The 17,988-nt window shown below is 31.3% G+C and overlaps 1 protein-coding gene across 3 annotated transcripts; it reads right to left on the reverse strand.

The window, feature by feature from the left end:
• Positions 1-662: 662 nt before the first annotated feature.
• LOC148060135 (RING finger protein 145) lies at positions 663-17,528 on the reverse strand. 3 transcript variants are annotated; one of them, XM_087780216.1, is made up of 11 exons: positions 17,313-17,528; positions 16,594-16,845; positions 16,417-16,525; positions 16,262-16,353; positions 15,953-16,194; positions 13,378-13,553; positions 13,182-13,322; positions 7,487-7,669; positions 7,284-7,431; positions 5,640-5,996; positions 663-1,339 (listed from the first exon to the last, which is right to left on the reverse strand). In XM_087780216.1, exons 2-11 carry the CDS (start codon positions 16,760-16,762, stop codon positions 938-940), a joined length of 2,019 nt encoding a protein of 672 aa, XP_087636342.1. In that variant the 5' UTR covers positions 16,763-16,845; positions 17,313-17,528; the 3' UTR covers positions 663-937. The 3 variants fall into 3 exon arrangements, with proteins under 3 accessions (XP_087636342.1, XP_087636341.1, XP_087636340.1); XM_087780215.1 differs by having other exon boundaries at positions 16,594-16,855; XM_087780214.1 differs by having other exon boundaries at positions 16,594-16,855; positions 17,309-17,528.
• Positions 17,529-17,988: the final 460 nt, after the last annotated feature.

Below are 17,988 nucleotides of genomic sequence, written 5' to 3' on the forward strand. Positions count from 1 at the left end.
GATAAAGATGAACAAAAAAAATTAAATGAGAAACTTTTATTTCCAGGGTTGTAAACAACAAGAGAGGATTATTTTGTGGTGACATTACACGAATAAAAGAATGAAATCATATAAATGAAATAAAAATAAATTAATAATAAATACAATGAATTAAAATACATGAATGTAACATGAAATAAATAAGGATAAATTAATAAAAACATTTCAATTTAGTGTTTATGATCCACACAGCTGATTATGATTTTGTAAAAGTATAAAAAATAACTTAAAATAAAAGAAATAGAGAGGAGACTAAATAGAAACAAAGAAACACTTGCGTGATTCTTTTTTCACCAAGATCTTTGACACACTGGTCACTACAGAGAAGCAGAAGCTCTACTCCACGTCTCAAGAGAATCTAGTCGTTGAACGGTTTAGTGAATCAACAGCGTTAGTTTTTTAGTGAGTAAATGGTTAGTCGTGGTTTTTCACTCTCCAAAGAAGAGATACTAGACGAGCTCCTTCATGGCAACATATCTCTGATCTGAACGTGAAGAAGAATCATGACGTGTAGGATCATCACTCTACTGATGCTCATGGACGTCTGCGTCACACTTAACTTAACTTTATCCACTTGAAATAACTTAGTTAAATTGAGCCTGACCTTGAAAAAGAAACAGATCAAAGATTGAAAAACAAATATTTAATCTCATGTTACTTTGATGTCACATGATTTATGTCCATTTTCATAATTGATGCACAAGTTTGAATTAATCCTTCTTTTTCTTCTTCTTCTTCTTCTTCTTGTTCTTCTTCAGCACATTCTTTATTCCTCGGCTCAAGGAAGGAAAACCTTTTTTTTTTTCAGTCTAAAAGGCACAAATGCAGGAGACGTTCCTTCTCGTGGTTCTGGTTTGATGAGAGCATTAAGAAAACAAGTCTTTGGTTCAACATCTCATCACAGGTCCTGCTGCGCCGTGACCTCGACGGGATCCTGTGTCTGATGGTCCTGGTCTGTCCTGTCGTGGTCACCACAGTGGTTCTCAGAGACGTCTTCAGGCGGACTCACGAACCCTACTAAGTCTCCACTGGAGGTAAATCTCAGGCCCTCGGCGGCTTCGGCCGAAGGTTCTCGATCTTCGTCTCGGGGCCGAGGAGGATCTGGAGCGTGGACCACGTGATCCTCGGCGTGGAGGCGCTCCTGCGGCTCAGGCCTCGGATCCTGGCCGCGACTCGTCGGGGCAGCGGGTCTGACGGTCTGGTGGCACATGGGGCAGGTCTCCTGCACGTACAACCACTTGCGGAGGCAGTTCCCGTGGAAGAAGTGACCGCAGTAGGTGATGACGGAGGAACTCATTTCCTGTCAGGAAACATTTCAAAATAAAATGAATGAAAATGTCAGAACGTTACGTGTGAACAAACAAGTACGTCTCAAATGTCGTGTATTATTTTATTAATACCACAAGTTTTCATCTAATAGTCTTCGTCTTGAAACAAATTATTTTTTCATTTTTCTTCTGAAACACAAATTTTAATAGCATGCTTTCTTTTTTCTATTCAAAGTACAAAACTGTTGAAAAGTAACTTCAGACGAAAATGATCGATTGTGTGCGAATTGAAGTGAACGAAAAAACAACCAAATATTAACATAAATAAACTTAAACATAAATGAATTTTCTTGTTGTGTCTTATCTAAACGTATTAGATGTTTTTGTTTTACCTGCATCAATTAAGATTATTTTTACTTTTGTATTTTCTTTTTGCTATATTCTTCCATCTGTAGCCTGAACATTAAAAGTGATTATGTAACATATTGTGCAGGTTTCAGTCAACAGTGAGAAGCTTTTAAACCAAGAGTGCTAGTGAACAAAATAACTGAGAACATAGTTTCCACGGCAACATTCATATTCATTTGCATAATATAAGCAAATGATTTGGACGCATGTCACATAACGATCTGGATCTTATAATCCATGTGTTTGTGTCGTTTAACTATTGTAACAGTTTATTTTCATGTCTAAACAAGAAGGATCGTCTCGCCTGCAGTTCATACTAAACTCTGCAGCCAGAATTCTGAGCCGCTCTAGTAGAAGAACTCACATTTCTGCTTCAAACTCTTCACTGGCTGCCAGTTTCTTTCAGGATCTTTTTAAAATTCTGGTTCTTACTTTCAGATCTATTCATGGTCAGACCTTCCATCAGTGATCTGATCCAGACTTACACCCCAGCTCGGATTCTGAGGTCTGTGGATCAGAATCTACTGATGGTTCCTGAACTTCAGGACCAGAGGAGAGAAATCCTTCCAGACTGTTGCTCCTAAGCTTTGGAACGATCTCTGTGTTTGATGTTCTACTGACTCCTTCAAGAAACATCTGTGTTTGATGATCTACTGACTCCTTCAAGAAACATCTGTGTTTGATGATCTACTGACTCCTTCAAGAAACATCTGTGTTTGATGATCTACTGACTCCTTCAAGAAACATCTGTGTTTGATGATCTACTGACTCCTTCAAGAAACATCTGTGTTTGATGATCTACTGACTCCTTCAAGAAACATCTGTGTTTGATGATCTACTGACTCCTTCAAGAAACATCTGTGTTTGATGATCTACTGACTCCTTCAAGAAACATCTCTGTGTTTGATGATCTACTGACTCCTTCAAGAAACATCTCTGTGTTTGATGATCTACTGACTCCTTCAAGAAACATGTGTGTTTGATGATCTACTGACTCCTTCAAGAAACATGTGTGTTTGATGATCTACTGACTCCTTCAAGAAACATGTGTGTTTGATGATCTACTGACTCCTTCAAGAAACATGTGTGTTTGATGATCTACTGACTCCTTCAAGAAACATCTGTGTTTGATGATCTACTGACTCCTTCAAGAAACATCTGTGTTTGATGATCTACTGACTCCTTCAAGAAACATCTGTGTTTGATGATCTACTGACTCCTTCAAGAAACATCTGTGTTTGATGATCTACTGACTCCTTCAAGAAACATCTGTGTTTGATGATCTACTGACTCCTTCAAGAAACATCTGTGTTTGATGATCTACTGACTCCTTCAAGAAACATCTGTGTTTGATGATCTACTGACTCCTTCAAGGATCATCTGTGTTTGATGATCTACTGACTCCTTCAAGAAACATCTGTGTTTGATGATCTACTGACTCCTTCAAGAAACATCTGTGTTTGATGATCTACTGACTCCTTCAAGAAACATGTGTGTTTGATGATCTACTGACTCCTTCAAGAAACATCTGTGTTTGATGATCTACTGACTCCTTCAAGAACCATCTGTGTTTGATGATCTACTGACTCCTTCAAGAACCATCTGTGTTTGATGATCTACTGACTCCTTCAAGAAACATCTGTGTTTGATGATCTACTGACTCCTTCAAGAAACATCTGTGTTTGATGATCTACTGACTCCTTCAAGAAACATCTGTGTTTGATGATCTACTGACTCCTTCAAGGATCATCTGTGTTTGATGATCTACTGACTCCTTCAAGAAACATCTGTGTTTGATGATCTACTGACTCCTTCAAGAAACATCTGTGTTTGATGATCTACTGACTCCTTCAAGAAACATCTGTGTTTGATGATCTACTGACTCCTTCAAGAAACATCTGTGTTTGATGATCTACTGACTCCTTCAAGAAACATCTGTGTTTGATGATCTACTGACTCCTTCAAGAAACATCTGTGTTTGATGATCTACTGACTCCTTCAAGAAACATCTGTGTTTGATGATCTACTGACTCCTTCAAGAAACATCTCTGTGTTTGATGATCTACTGACTCCTTCAAGAAACATCTCTGTGTTTGATGATCTACTGACTCCTTCAAGAAACATGTGTGTTTGATGATCTACTGACTCCTTCAAGAAACATGTGTGTTTGATGATCTACTGACTCCTTCAAGAAACATGTGTGTTTGATGATCTACTGACTCCTTCAAGAAACATGTGTGTTTGATGATCTACTGACTCCTTCAAGAAACATCTGTGTTTGATGATCTACTGACTCCTTCAAGAAACATCTGTGTTTGATGATCTACTGACTCCTTCAAGAAACATCTGTGTTTGATGATCTACTGACTCCTTCAAGAAACATCTGTGTTTGATGATCTACTGACTCCTTCAAGAAACATCTGTGTTTGATGATCTACTGACTCCTTCAAGAAACATCTGTGTTTGATGATCTACTGACTCCTTCAAGAAACATCTGTGTTTGATGATCTACTGACTCCTTCAAGGATCATCTGTGTTTGATGATCTACTGACTCCTTCAAGAAACATCTGTGTTTGATGATCTACTGACTCCTTCAAGAAACATCTGTGTTTGATGATCTACTGACTCCTTCAAGAAACATGTGTGTTTGATGATCTACTGACTCCTTCAAGAAACATCTGTGTTTGATGATCTACTGACTCCTTCAAGAACCATCTGTGTTTGATGATCTACTGACTCCTTCAAGAACCATCTGTGTTTGATGATCTACTGACTCCTTCAAGAAACATCTGTGTTTGATGATCTACTGACTCCTTCAAGAAACATCTGTGTTTGATGATCTACTGACTCCTTCAAGAAACATCTGTGTTTGATGATCTACTGACTCCTTCAAGGATCATCTGTGTTTGATGATCTACTGACTCCTTCAAGAAACATCTGTGTTTGATGATCTACTGACTCCTTCAAGAAACATCTGTGTTTGATGATCTACTGACTCCTTTAAGAAACATCTGTGTTTGATGATCTACTGACTCCTTCAAGGATCATCTGTGTTTGATGATCTACTGACTCCTTCAAGAAACATCTGTGTTTGATGATCTACTGACTCCTTCAAGAAACATCTGTGTTTGATGATCTACTGACTCCTTCAAGAAACATCTGTGTTTGATGATCTACTGACTCCTTCAAGGATCATCTGTGTTTGATGATCTACTGACTCCTTCAAGAAACATCTGTGTTTGATGATCTACTGACTCCTTCAAGAAACATCTGTGTTTGATGATCTACTGACTCCTTCAAGAAACATGTGTGTTTGATGATCTACTGACTCCTTCAAGGATCATCTGTGTTTGATGATCTACTGACTCCTTCAAGAAACATCTCAAGACACTTTTATTTGTTCCGGCTTTCCCTTGATTTTCTGAGACTCTTGTGTTTGTCTTATGCGTCTTTTAAATGATATATATTAGCTGTATATTGTATATTGTTTTTGTCTGTTAAAGCGCTTTGTGACCCTGGTCTGGAAAGATCTTTATAAATAACTATTACTTACTTACATGTTATTACAGTTTAAAAGTAATTCATCTTTTTATCAATTTTTCTAATCATTGAGCGAATAATCTGAGGTTCTGGTTAATTTAAACGTGATTGACATATTTAAATGAGGTCGTGGAAAGGGACGAACCTGTCCGCGATGATTCGGACGAACAAAGGAAAAGTGCTTGGATTTGGTGTCAGATTCAAACATCAAGTTAATCCACACACGTCTATGTACATGACGCCCCTTATCTTATCTTAAACACGAATGTTGCTCAGGTGGCGTCCGCCTACGATGAGTTGGCGGCCAAATTCAGCCCCCGAGTTTTAAATAAAAGCGAGATTGACGGGTGTGTCCGTCAGTGACACGGCTGTGGGCGACTGACCTGGAAGCAGATGGAGCAGACGTCGTTGTGTTCGCGCAGCTGCTCGCTCGTGGCTCTGGGGAGAGAGTTGATCTTCTTGGCCGCTTCCTGTCGGAGCAGGAAGCTCCTCCAGCCCGACTGCGCCCTCAGCCACACGTTGAAGTAGGAGTGGATGATGATGACGGAGGCGCCCATCCAGCTCCACTCGCCGAAGAGCGACTCCCAGGTGCCGTAGGCCACCACGCACAGCGCCACCAGGAACTCCAGCACCCTGCTGACGGCGTTGACCCAGTAGATGACCTCGTCCAGGGAGTCCATGGGTTCGCTGCACAGCAGCTCCACCATGAACAGGAAGTAGATGAGCAACGTGCCGGTGATCTGAGCGACGGAGACACCGTTACTTACGGACCAAGAAAACCTTTAGCAACACATCACAGGAGTTTGTTGTGGTCATTAGAGAAAATAGTTAGAAATAATGAGAATAAAAATAGATTCATTCAATACAATAAGAAACATAATTAATCATCAGAATATAATAAGTTTTTTATTGATATGTTCTCATTTTTCAAAGTATATCATCTTTTTTTTTATTTGAATTAAATGTAAGAAAATATTGATACATCCTGATGATTTTATTTCTGATGCTTTCGATATTTACAAATAAATAAATATTATTTTAAACTTTTGAAATGACATTTTAATTTAATTCAAGGTCATTTACAGTATATATTTCAATAGTGTGTGTAAAAGATCAACCTTCAATGTTTTATTTCTCAGTTAAAACTCTAATAGTCACGGCGTTTATTCAATTGTGTGCTGCAATTAAACCTCCGGCCACTAGTCGGCAACATTTGTCATTTCCTCCGTTTCAAAGTAACAAAAATAACGGTGAAATTGCAGCAATGAGTAAAAAAGAAAGGAAACAAAACTTATGTTTGGCAAATACATTTCAGCATTTTAAAAAGGGTGGAGATCTTTAAGTATTGAGTTCTATGAATAAATGGTTGACGATACGTGAAGAATCAGAGAAATACTTTTATGATACGTTATCTGGTATTATTCAAGATTAAATGATATTATATTGTACCATATATCATGGTATGATGATATACTAGAACATGATATCTTCTAAAGTCATAAACTTGTGAACAATCATTAAGAATTAACTTGTGATACGGTTTGTTTCACCACCGCAGTGGACGGTTGTTGTCGAGCATCACGATAAAAGAGTTGCTAAGATTCAAACTCTCCATCCTTGACAGTTCAGGAAGATCTCCGGCTATTTGATGTTAAGTCCGAACATTAAGATCGTTATTATTCCATTTTGCTCTTTTAAAAAATGTTTTTAGTGAATAATTCCGTCCCAAAAAAAGCACTAAATAAATATGATGTTTATTACTATTATTATTATAAATAAAATTGGAATATTTTTCATAAATAAATCTTCTAAATTCAATATTTACATTTTTTTCTCATAACTTTGCGTCATTTCGTAGTCAATATTCAATATATTTGAATAATAGTGACACCAGACATCACCAACAGAGCACCGAGCTGCTCGGGTTTGAGTTCAATGATCAAAAAAACAAGTTATTATTAAATATATATAAGAATAAAAGTGTTCGATTCAAGCATCAATACTAAGAAATACTTGCTCGTCCTCACCTGCAGCGAGGTCAACATGCAGCTGGACACCAGGATCAGGAGCCAGAAGTCCATGTGGAAGAACTGGGAGATCTTGAAGGCCATGAACACGGGGAACACCAGCAGGAGCAGACACATGCTGAGGCCTCGGAAGTGTTTCCAGCAGCTCCTGCGAGCACAGACGTCAAAGCCATGCCTTCCAGAACCCGTGCAGAGACGCCCACCTGTTCCGAGACGCCCCGAGCGCCAGGATGATGGGGTCGGTGATCTCGATCATGGACTGCAGCGTGGACGTCATGACGATGAAGAGGATGATGCTGAGGAGGAAGGTGCGCTGGAGGGCCTGCATGTCCATCAGGCCGGTCTGGAGGGCGAGGAGTAGCAGGGTCACGCCCTCCGTCACGCCCCTGACCACAGGAACCCAAAGATCACATGAGACCGAGGAGACGAAGGATCATCGACAAACATGTCGCTCCTGCAGAAATAATGGTCTGTGGACGGACGTCTCCACAGGACTTCTTACATCTTGTTATTTCTGGACCTCAGACACTCATTTACTTCATCATGATCAGTACGAAGAATTTAAGTTTCATCGGAATATTGGAGCTTGAATTAAACAGTTAAAACTGATTTTTAAGCACTTTTTAATGAGTAAATTAATTAAATAACTTATATAATGGAAGTTAAATATTGTATTAGAAATAAAGTTTTTGTTTTATTTTTACACATACAGTTTGATATTGTAGTTTCAACAATTAAAAAAAATGTACTTTCCAGACTTTTTATCCAATCGTGCGACGCACTGAGGATCATGTGACCACATAAAAGCAGTGAACTCTTTCGGTCTCGTCTGGTTTTTACCAAACTTTTATATTGAATTCAAAGCGTGAGAATTAAAAAAAAAATACATAAAAATATTTGGGAATTATTGGAATTTTAATATAAATCTCTATGTGCAAAAACAACACATTAATTATGAAAAGTTCATAAGTTATTCAAATTATACCTTTTAATAAACACAATATTGATTTTAATTATTCAAATAAACATATATTACCTTTTAATAAACACAATATTGATTTTAATTATTAAAATAAACATATTTTACCTTTTAATAAACACAATATTGATTTTAATTATTAAAATAAACATATTTTAAGGGTAAGGTAAGGTAAAACTTTATTGATCCCTCAGGAGGTCTCCTCTCCAAAATTGTTTAAAATAAACACAATATTGATTTAAATTATTCAAATGAACATATTGTACCTCTTTATAAACACAATATTGATTTTAATTATTAAAATAAACATATTTTACGTTAAAATAAACACAATATTGATTTTAATTATTAAAATAAACATATTGTACCTCTTTATAAACACAATATTGATTTTAATTATTAAAATAAACATATTTTACGTTAAAATAAACACAATATTGATTTTAATTATTCAAATAAACATATTGTACCTCTTTATAAACACAATATTGATTTTAATTATTCAAATAAACATATTGTACCTCTTTATAAACACAATATTGATTTTAATTATTAAAATAAACATATTTTACGTTAAAATAAACACAATATTGATTTTAATTATTCAGATAAACATATTTTACCTTTTATAAACACAATATTGATTTTAATTATTAAAATAAACATATTGTACCTCTTTATAAACACAATATTGATTTTAATTATTAAAATAAACATATTTTACGTTAAAATAAACACAATATTGATTTAAATTATTCAAATGAATATATTTTACGTTAAAATAAACACAATATTGATTTTAATTATTCAGATAAACATATTTTACCTTTTATAAACACAATATTGATTTTAATTATTAAAATAAACATATTGTACCTCTTTATAAACACAATATTGATTTTAATTATTAAAATAAACATATTTTACGTTAAAATAAACACAATATTGATTTAAATTATTCAAATGAATATATTTTACGTTAAAATAAACACAATATTGATTTAAATTATTCAAGTAAACATATTGTACCTTTTATAAACACAATATTGATTTTAATTATTCAGATAAACATATTTTACCTTTTATAAACACAATATTGATTTTAATTATTAAAATAAACATATTGTACCTCTTTATAAACACAATATTGATTTTAATTATTAAAATAAACATATTTTACGTTAAAATAAACACAATATTGATTTAAATTATTCAAATGAATATATTTTACGTTAAAATAAACACAATATTGATTTAAATTATTCAAGTAAACATATTGTACCTTTTATAAACACAATATTGATTTTAATTATTCAAATAAACATATTTTACGTTAAAATAAACACAATATTGATTTTAATTATTCAAATAAACATATTTTACGTTAAAATAAACACAATATTGATTTTAATATTCAAATTAACATATTTTACGTTAAATAAACACAATATTGATTTTAATTATTCAAATTAACATATTTTACGTTAAAATAAACACAATATTGATTTTAATTATTCAAATAAACATATTTTACGTTAAATAAACACAATATTGATTTTAATTATTCAAATTAACATATTTTACGTTAAAATAAACACAATATTGATTTTAATTATTCAAATAAACATATTTTACCTTTTATAAACACAATATTGATTTTAATTATTCAAATAAACATATTTTACCTTTTGTAAACACAATATTGATTTTAATTATTAAAACAAACATATTTTACGTTAAAATAAACAAAATATTGATTTTAATTATTAAAACAAACATATTTTACGTTAAAATAAACACAATATTGATTTTAATTATTCAAATGAACATATTTTACCTTTTAATAAACACAATATTGATTTTAATTATTCAAATAAACATATTTTACCTTTTATAAACACAATATTGATTTTAATTATTAAAACAAACATATTTTACGTTAAAATAAACACAATATTGATTTTAATTATTCAAATAAACATATTTTACCTTTTATAAACACAATATTGATTTTAATTATTCAAATAAACATATTTTACCTTTTATAAACACAATATTGATTTTAATTATTCAAATAAACATATTTTACGTTAAAAGAAACACAATATTGATTTTAATTATTCAAATAAACATATTTTACCTCTTTATAAACACAATATTGATTTTAATTATTCAAATAAACATATTTTACGTTAAAATAAACACAATATTGATTTAAATTATTCAAATAAACATATTTTACCTTTTAATAAACACAATATTGATTTTAATTATTAAAATAAACATATTTTACGTTAAAATAAACACAATATTGATTTAAATTATTCAAATGAACATATTTTACGTTAAAATAAACACAATATTGATTTTAATTATTAAAACAAACATATTTTACGTTAAAATGAACACAATATTGATTTTAATTATTCAAATAAACATATTTTACCTTTTATAAACACAATATTGATTTTAATTATTAAAACAAACATATTTTACGTTAAAATAAACACAATATTGATTTTAATTATTCAAATAAACATATTTTACCTTTTATAAACACAATATTGATTTTAATTATTCAAATAAACATATTTTACCTTTTATAAACACAATATTGATTTTAATTATTCAAATAAACATATTTTACGTTAAAAGAAACACAATATTGATTTTAATTATTCAAATAAACATATTTTACCTCTTTATAAACACAATATTGATTTTAATTATTCAAATAAACATATTTTACGTTAAAATAAACACAATATTGATTTAAATTATTCAAATAAACATATTTTACCTTTTAATAAACACAATATTGATTTTAATTATTAAAATAAACATATTTTACGTTAAAATAAACACAATATTGATTTAAATTATTCAAATGAACATATTTTACGTTAAAATAAACACAATATTGATTTTAATTATTAAAACAAACATATTTTACGTTAAAATGAACACAATATTGATTTCAATTATTCAAATAAACATATTGTACCTCTTTATAAACACAATATTGATTTTAATTATTCAAATAAACATATTGTACCTCTTTATAAACACAATATTGATTTTAATTATTAAAACAAACATATTTTACGTTAAAATAAACACAATATTGATTTTAATTATTCAAATAAACATATTTTACGTTAAATAAACACAATATTGATTTTAATTATTCAAATTAACATATTTTACGTTAAAATAAACACAATATTGATTTTAATTATTCAAATAAACATATTTTACCTTTTATAAACACAATATTGATTTTAATTATTCAAATAAACATATTTTACCTTTTGTAAACACAATATTGATTTTAATTATTAAAACAAACATATTTTACGTTAAAATAAACACAATATTGATTTTAATTATTAAAACAAACATATTTTACGTTAAAATAAACACAATATTGATTTTAATTATTCAAATGAACATATTTTACCTTTTAATAAACACAATATTGATTTTAATTATTCAAATAAACATATTTTACCTTTTATAAACACAATATTGATTTTAATTATTAAAACAAACATATTTTACGTTAAAATAAACACAATATTGATTTTAATTATTCAAATAAACATATTTTACCTTTTATAAACACAATATTGATTTTAATTATTCAAATAAACATATTTTACCTTTTATAAACACAATATTGATTTTAATTATTCAAATAAACATATTTTACGTTAAAAGAAACACAATATTGATTTTAATTATTCAAATAAACATATTTTACCTCTTTATAAACACAATATTGATTTTAATTATTCAAATAAACATATTTTACGTTAAAATAAACACAATATTGATTTTAATTATTCAAATAAACATATTTTACGTTAAAATAAACACAATATTGATTTAAATTATTCAAATAAACATATTTTACCTTTTAATAAACACAATATTGATTTTAATTATTAAAATAAACATATTTTACGTTAAAATAAACACAATATTGATTTAAATTATTCAAATGAACATATTTTACGTTAAAATAAACACAATATTGATTTTAATTATTAAAACAAACATATTTTACGTTAAAATGAACACAATATTGATTTCAATTATTCAAATAAACATATTGTACCTCTTTATAAACACAATATTGATTTTAATTATTCAAATAAACATATTGTACCTCTTTATAAACACAATATTGATTTTAATTATTAAAACAAACATATTTTACGTTAAAATAAACACAATATTGATTTTAATTATTCAAATAAACATATTTTACCTTTTAATAAACACAATATTGATTTTAATTATTCAAATAAACATATTTTACGTTAAAATAAACACAATATTGATTTTAAATATTCAAATAAACATATTTTACGTTAAAATAAACACAATATTGATTTTATTATTCAAATGAACATATTTTACCTTTTATAAACACAATATTGATTTTAATTATTAAAACAAACATATTTAACGTTAAAATAAACACAATATTGATTTTAATTATTCAAATAAACATATTGTACCTCTTTATAAACACAATATTGATTTTAATTATTAAAATAAACATATTTTACGTTAAAATAAACATATTTTACGTTAAAATAAACACAATATTGATTTTAATTATTCAAATAAACATATTTTACGTTAAAATAAACACAATATTGATTTAAATTATTCAAATGAACATATTTTACGTTAAAAGAAACACAATATTGATTTTAATTATTCAAGTAAACATATTTTACGTTAAAAGAAACACAATATTGATTTTAATTATCAAATAAAACTAATGTATTATTTAAAAAAAACGAAAATTCAAAGTGTCACCAGTTGAAATGTTCAATTAAACGGCTCCATATATATATATATATACTTCAATCCTAGAAGGTTGACATGTTTCACCAACATCTCACCGATGCATGACGTTCTCGTTCTGCACGGCGGCGTAGCCTCCCAGGTAGAACTTGCAGAGGTTGAGCAGACCCAGAGCGAGGAAGGAGACCACGAAGGTCAGGCCCAGCAGGGAGTAGGGCGTGGAGCAGCACTCGGACACGCTGCAGCCACACAGGTGATCACTCTCTTCACTCACACCTTCCTGCCGACACTCACCTGGTGAGCAGGAAGAACAGCAGGCCCTGAGGAGCTCTGGACGCGCTGGAGGACGTGAGGTCCGTCGCCACGTGGACGGCGAACAGAACCAACCAGAAGACGCTGAAGAGCAGCGGGACCGCAAACTGGTTCCAGAGAGAGATCCCCACCCCCAGGAGCCGGTACAACTCGATGACCTGAGGGAGGGAAGAAAAGAAAAGAGATTTAAAACGTGTCGTGACAAACAGAGAAGAAGAAAGAAAGAAGAATGAACTTCAAGTTGAACTAAAGTGTGAATCATGTGTCGTTGCCTTTTTATATCGTGACCAGTTTTTCGGTGCTTTAAAATAGTTACTTAGATACATTACTAGATACTTGTTTCAATAGTAACTGAGTTACTTTAAGTTACTTTCAAAGTAACTAGTTACTAGGGGGAGGTGACTTCTTTGTAAGAGAGAGATTTAAAGTGTTGGTGTGATTAGTTGATCAATCGATTCAAGTCAAGAATGATAAATTAAATAAACAAATAAAACAAATATATTAGGAGCACGAGTGACAACAAGAGGCTCAACAAACAAACTTTATTTCCCGCCATGAAGAAACTAAAACGCACAAAAGTGATTTTTTCGTAATTTTCCCATTGATCACACAAACTTACTAAATAAAAACGGTAAAATGTAACAACACATTAACATTTTAGAGGAAATAACAAACAATACAAAAAAGTGTTTAAATAACTAGAGTAAATAAGACAACAGTGAACTAAACAAACTATGTTAACTTCAATAAAATCATCATTTCATTCTTATCGACAGAAAGAAAGTCTGTTTATTCTGCGTGTTAATTTAAATTAAAGTGATACAACCTTCAGTTTTGTGGTAAGTTCTAAAATATCATACGTTCTTGAAGGCACCATGGAAATCCCACTGTCATTGAACGCATCATTGATGTCAAAGACAGTTAACGGACGTGTTTCTTCAGGTCTTCACCTCATTCTTGTTTGATTTAAAAGATTCGTAACACAAACGTGTCGCCATTTAATGATCTTCTCGTCATCGTCGTCAAATCTGACGACACTGTTGCTCTTCCCTGAACTCACTGAACCGAAGGACGTCATGTGACGAGTGACGATGCTGTTGAATCACAGTAACGATTACCGTGTTACTGTTTGTGACAAGTTATGAGTTACAGCACTTGTTAACACTAGTTACTGTAAGTTAGTGATCATGACTGCACTCTTTATGATCATGTAACAACACGTCCACCGGAAAAGTTATTGCTTTTTTAAACATGGTCATAAAGAGACGATTTAAAATGTTCTGTTGTGTTTCAGTACTTTGGGAAACAATTCTGTAAACAGCATTAAATTATTACAAATTTGGGAAATTGCTGATGTTAAAAAAATAAAAATGATTCAATAAGATTTAAGGTGCATTAAATAAGATTTAAGGTGCATTAAATAAGATTTAAGATGCATTAAACAAGATTTAAGATACATTAAATAAGATTTAAGATACATTAAACAAGATTTAAGATACATTAAATAAGATTTAAGATACATTAAATAAGATTTAAAATGGATTAAATAAGATTTAAGATGGATTAAATAAGAGTTAGGATGCATTAAATAAGATTAAAGATGCATTAAACAAGATTTAAGATGCATTAAATAAGATTTAAAATGGATTAAATAAGATTTAAGATGGATTAAATAAGATTTAAAATGGATTAAATAAGATTTAAGATGGATTAAATAAGATTTAAAATGGATTAAATAAGATTTAAGATGCATTAAACAAGATTTAAGATGCATTAAATAAGATTAAAGATGCATTAAACAAGATTTAAGATGCATTAAATAAGACTTAAAATGGAATAAATAAGATTTAAGATGGATTAAATAAGATTTAAAATGGATTAAATAAGATTTAAGATGGATTAAATAAGATTTAAAATGGATTGAATAAGAGTTAAGATGCATTAAATAAGATTTAAGATGCATTAAATAAGATTAAAGATGCATTAAATAAGATTAAAGATGCATTAAATAAGATTAAAGATGCATTAAATAAGATTAAAGATGCATTAAATAAGATTTAAGATGCATTAAATAAGATTTAAGATACGTTAAATAAGATTTAAGATGCATTAAATAAGATTTAAGATGCATTAAATAAGATTTAAGATACATTAAATAAGATTTAAGATGCATTAAATAAGATTTAAGATGCATTAAATACGATTTAAGATACATTAAATAAGATTTAAGATGCATTAAACAAGATTTAAGATGCATTAAACAAGATGTAAGATACATTAAATAAGATTTAAGATGCATTAAATAAGATTTAAGATGGATTAAATACGATTTAAAATGGATTAAATGAGATTTAAGATGCATTAAATACGATTTAAGATGCATTAAATAAGATTTAAGATGCATTAAATAAGATTTAAGATACATTAAATAAGATTTAAGATGCATTAAATAAGATTTAAGATGCATTAAATAAGATTTAAGATACGTTAAATAAGATTTAAGATGCATTAAATAAGATTTAAGATGCATTAAAGTCATCAGAAGAAGAGATTTTACCTCCAGCTGCAGGAACTCCAGGTAAACAGCCTTGACCAGACGGTACGGCACGAAGAGGTTGGACAGCAGGAAGACGAAGACGCCGGCGACGGTCAGACCGACGGAGAACAGATGCACCGTCAGCAGAGTGGAGGGGTGCGAGGAGAAGAGTCGTCCCAGCAGGGGGAGCATGTGAGTGGAGAACAGCCAGACGCTCCTGGTCTTCATGAGGAAGGCGCACAGAGTTCCCAGAATGATCTGACCTGAACACACAGGTTAGAACACCTTCTGTGTCTGACAATTAAAAATATATATATTTGATTGATTCACTTGTGACGGCAGAAACGAATCTGTTGAAGGCCAGCGAGTCCAGATAGACGGGTCCTCCGTAACTTTGCTGCATTTCCTCACGAATATAATCCCTGTTGAGTCGACAAAGAGACTTTAACCGATGAGCAAATTTGGATTCAGATTGAAAGCCTCACTTGGAGATCTGGTGACCCATGTAGAGCAGGAGAGCCGTGAGAACGTGAAGGTAGAGAGTCACGATGTGTCGCAGCGGCAGGATCAGCACCACAGCGTTCACCAGGTGACCTGAAACCAAAGGTCATTTCCACGAGGGTCTTCAAAGAAAACTCGCCACCGATGGATCCCACACACACCGAGGTAGTAGATGTTCCAGATGACATATTTGTACTTGAAGAGCATGTCTTCATTCTTGGCCTTCAGGTGCTCGGTCAGGCCCTCGATGTCGCACTTGTAGAGCAGGTCCAGCAGGAGGATGCTGGGGACCCTCAGAGCGACATTGGCGACCTCCTCCAGTCGAGGCATCTTGGAAGACCGTTGTGCCGAGAAGGACCAGGATCTGAGGTCACATGGTGTTGTGGTCTCCTCCGAGAACTACCTGCTCCTCCCTGTGGACATCTGACCAGAAGGTTTTTACTGAAACGGACTTCTTTAGTATCAGAGAAACTTGTAAACGCTTCATAGAAGATCAAAGTAAATAAATAATAGTAATGAAATAGATGAATTAAAAAATATATATATGCTACAATAAATGATCTTTAACGTATATAAAGTCTTGCAAATGTTCAATTAAATATTTGAACCTGTAATACATTGACATTAAAACACAGCGTGTGTTTAAACAAAGTGGATGAATAACAGAAAATAGCGACAGTAATACAAACAAAATAAAAGTTATTAGTTTATGCATTTGTTGTTTATTTCCATATCGTAACACATGACATGTAGAATGAGGTAAACATGAATGTAGAACATGTGCTGGAACATGTAACCATGACAGGCGAAGCTAAAGAACAGATGTTTTAATGTGATTTAAGGTGTTATTCTGCAGCAGACATGAGATCGACTTACTTACGAGCTTCACTGCCGAGCAGAAGCTAGTTAGCCTCGACACACACATCTGTGTTGTGACTCTTCTGTGCGTCCAAACCACTCGACTTTTAATGCACACATCAGCTGAGATGACACCGAGTCGCGCCACGACCGCGGAATTCAACACAACAAGCGTTTAGTGGAGAAATGTTTGGAGATAAAACAGAAACTACGCTGTGTTGTGATAGCAGCTGCTTGCGTGGCTACTTCCGGTATGACGTCACCATCAGGCGCACCAATTGGAACGCAGCTTCACATATTAAAACTATATATTTATTTGTAAAAGATAAACCAAAATGAGTTCGAACTAATGTTTCAATGATTTTTTTTGTTTAAATGTATTATTTAAACTAAAACATTAAAAACAAGTGGTCTGGTTTTGATAACGTATGTATTCATTAGTTTTTTCACATTTAAACGAACGCGAAAGGAAAACAAACAATTATAAAGTTATTAATTATTGAGAAATATAATGTGTTACAATGCGGAAACTCAATAACTACAATACGGACATAATATAATTTAGAAACCGTCTAGATTTTCCAAATATATATATCATGCAGAAAATTGCAAAGTAAATTAGTTAAAATAGTTAAAATTAGTAATATAATTAAATAAACAGTCGTTAAAAATGTTTACACATTACTCAACTCTGATTC

Source organism: Callionymus lyra, chromosome 18 (genome assembly GCF_982586985.1).
Source record: "Callionymus lyra chromosome 18, fCalLyr1.hap1.1, whole genome shotgun sequence".
Lineage (NCBI taxonomy): Eukaryota > Metazoa > Chordata > Actinopteri > Syngnathiformes > Callionymidae > Callionymus > Callionymus lyra.

Coding starts and splice junctions, on each gene's coding strand:
- LOC148060135 (XM_087780216.1), bottom strand. CDS start 16,762: ATGCCTCGACTGGAGGAGGTCGCCAATGTCGCTCTGAGGGTCCCCAGC. Junction 16,195..16,261: donor ATTCGTTTCTGCCGTCACAA/GTGAATCAATCA, acceptor CTGTGTGTTCAG/GTCAGATCATTCTGGGAACT. Junction 13,554..15,952: donor TGGAGTTCCTGCAGCTGGAG/GTAAAATCTCTT, acceptor TCCCTCCCTCAG/GTCATCGAGTTGTACCGGCT.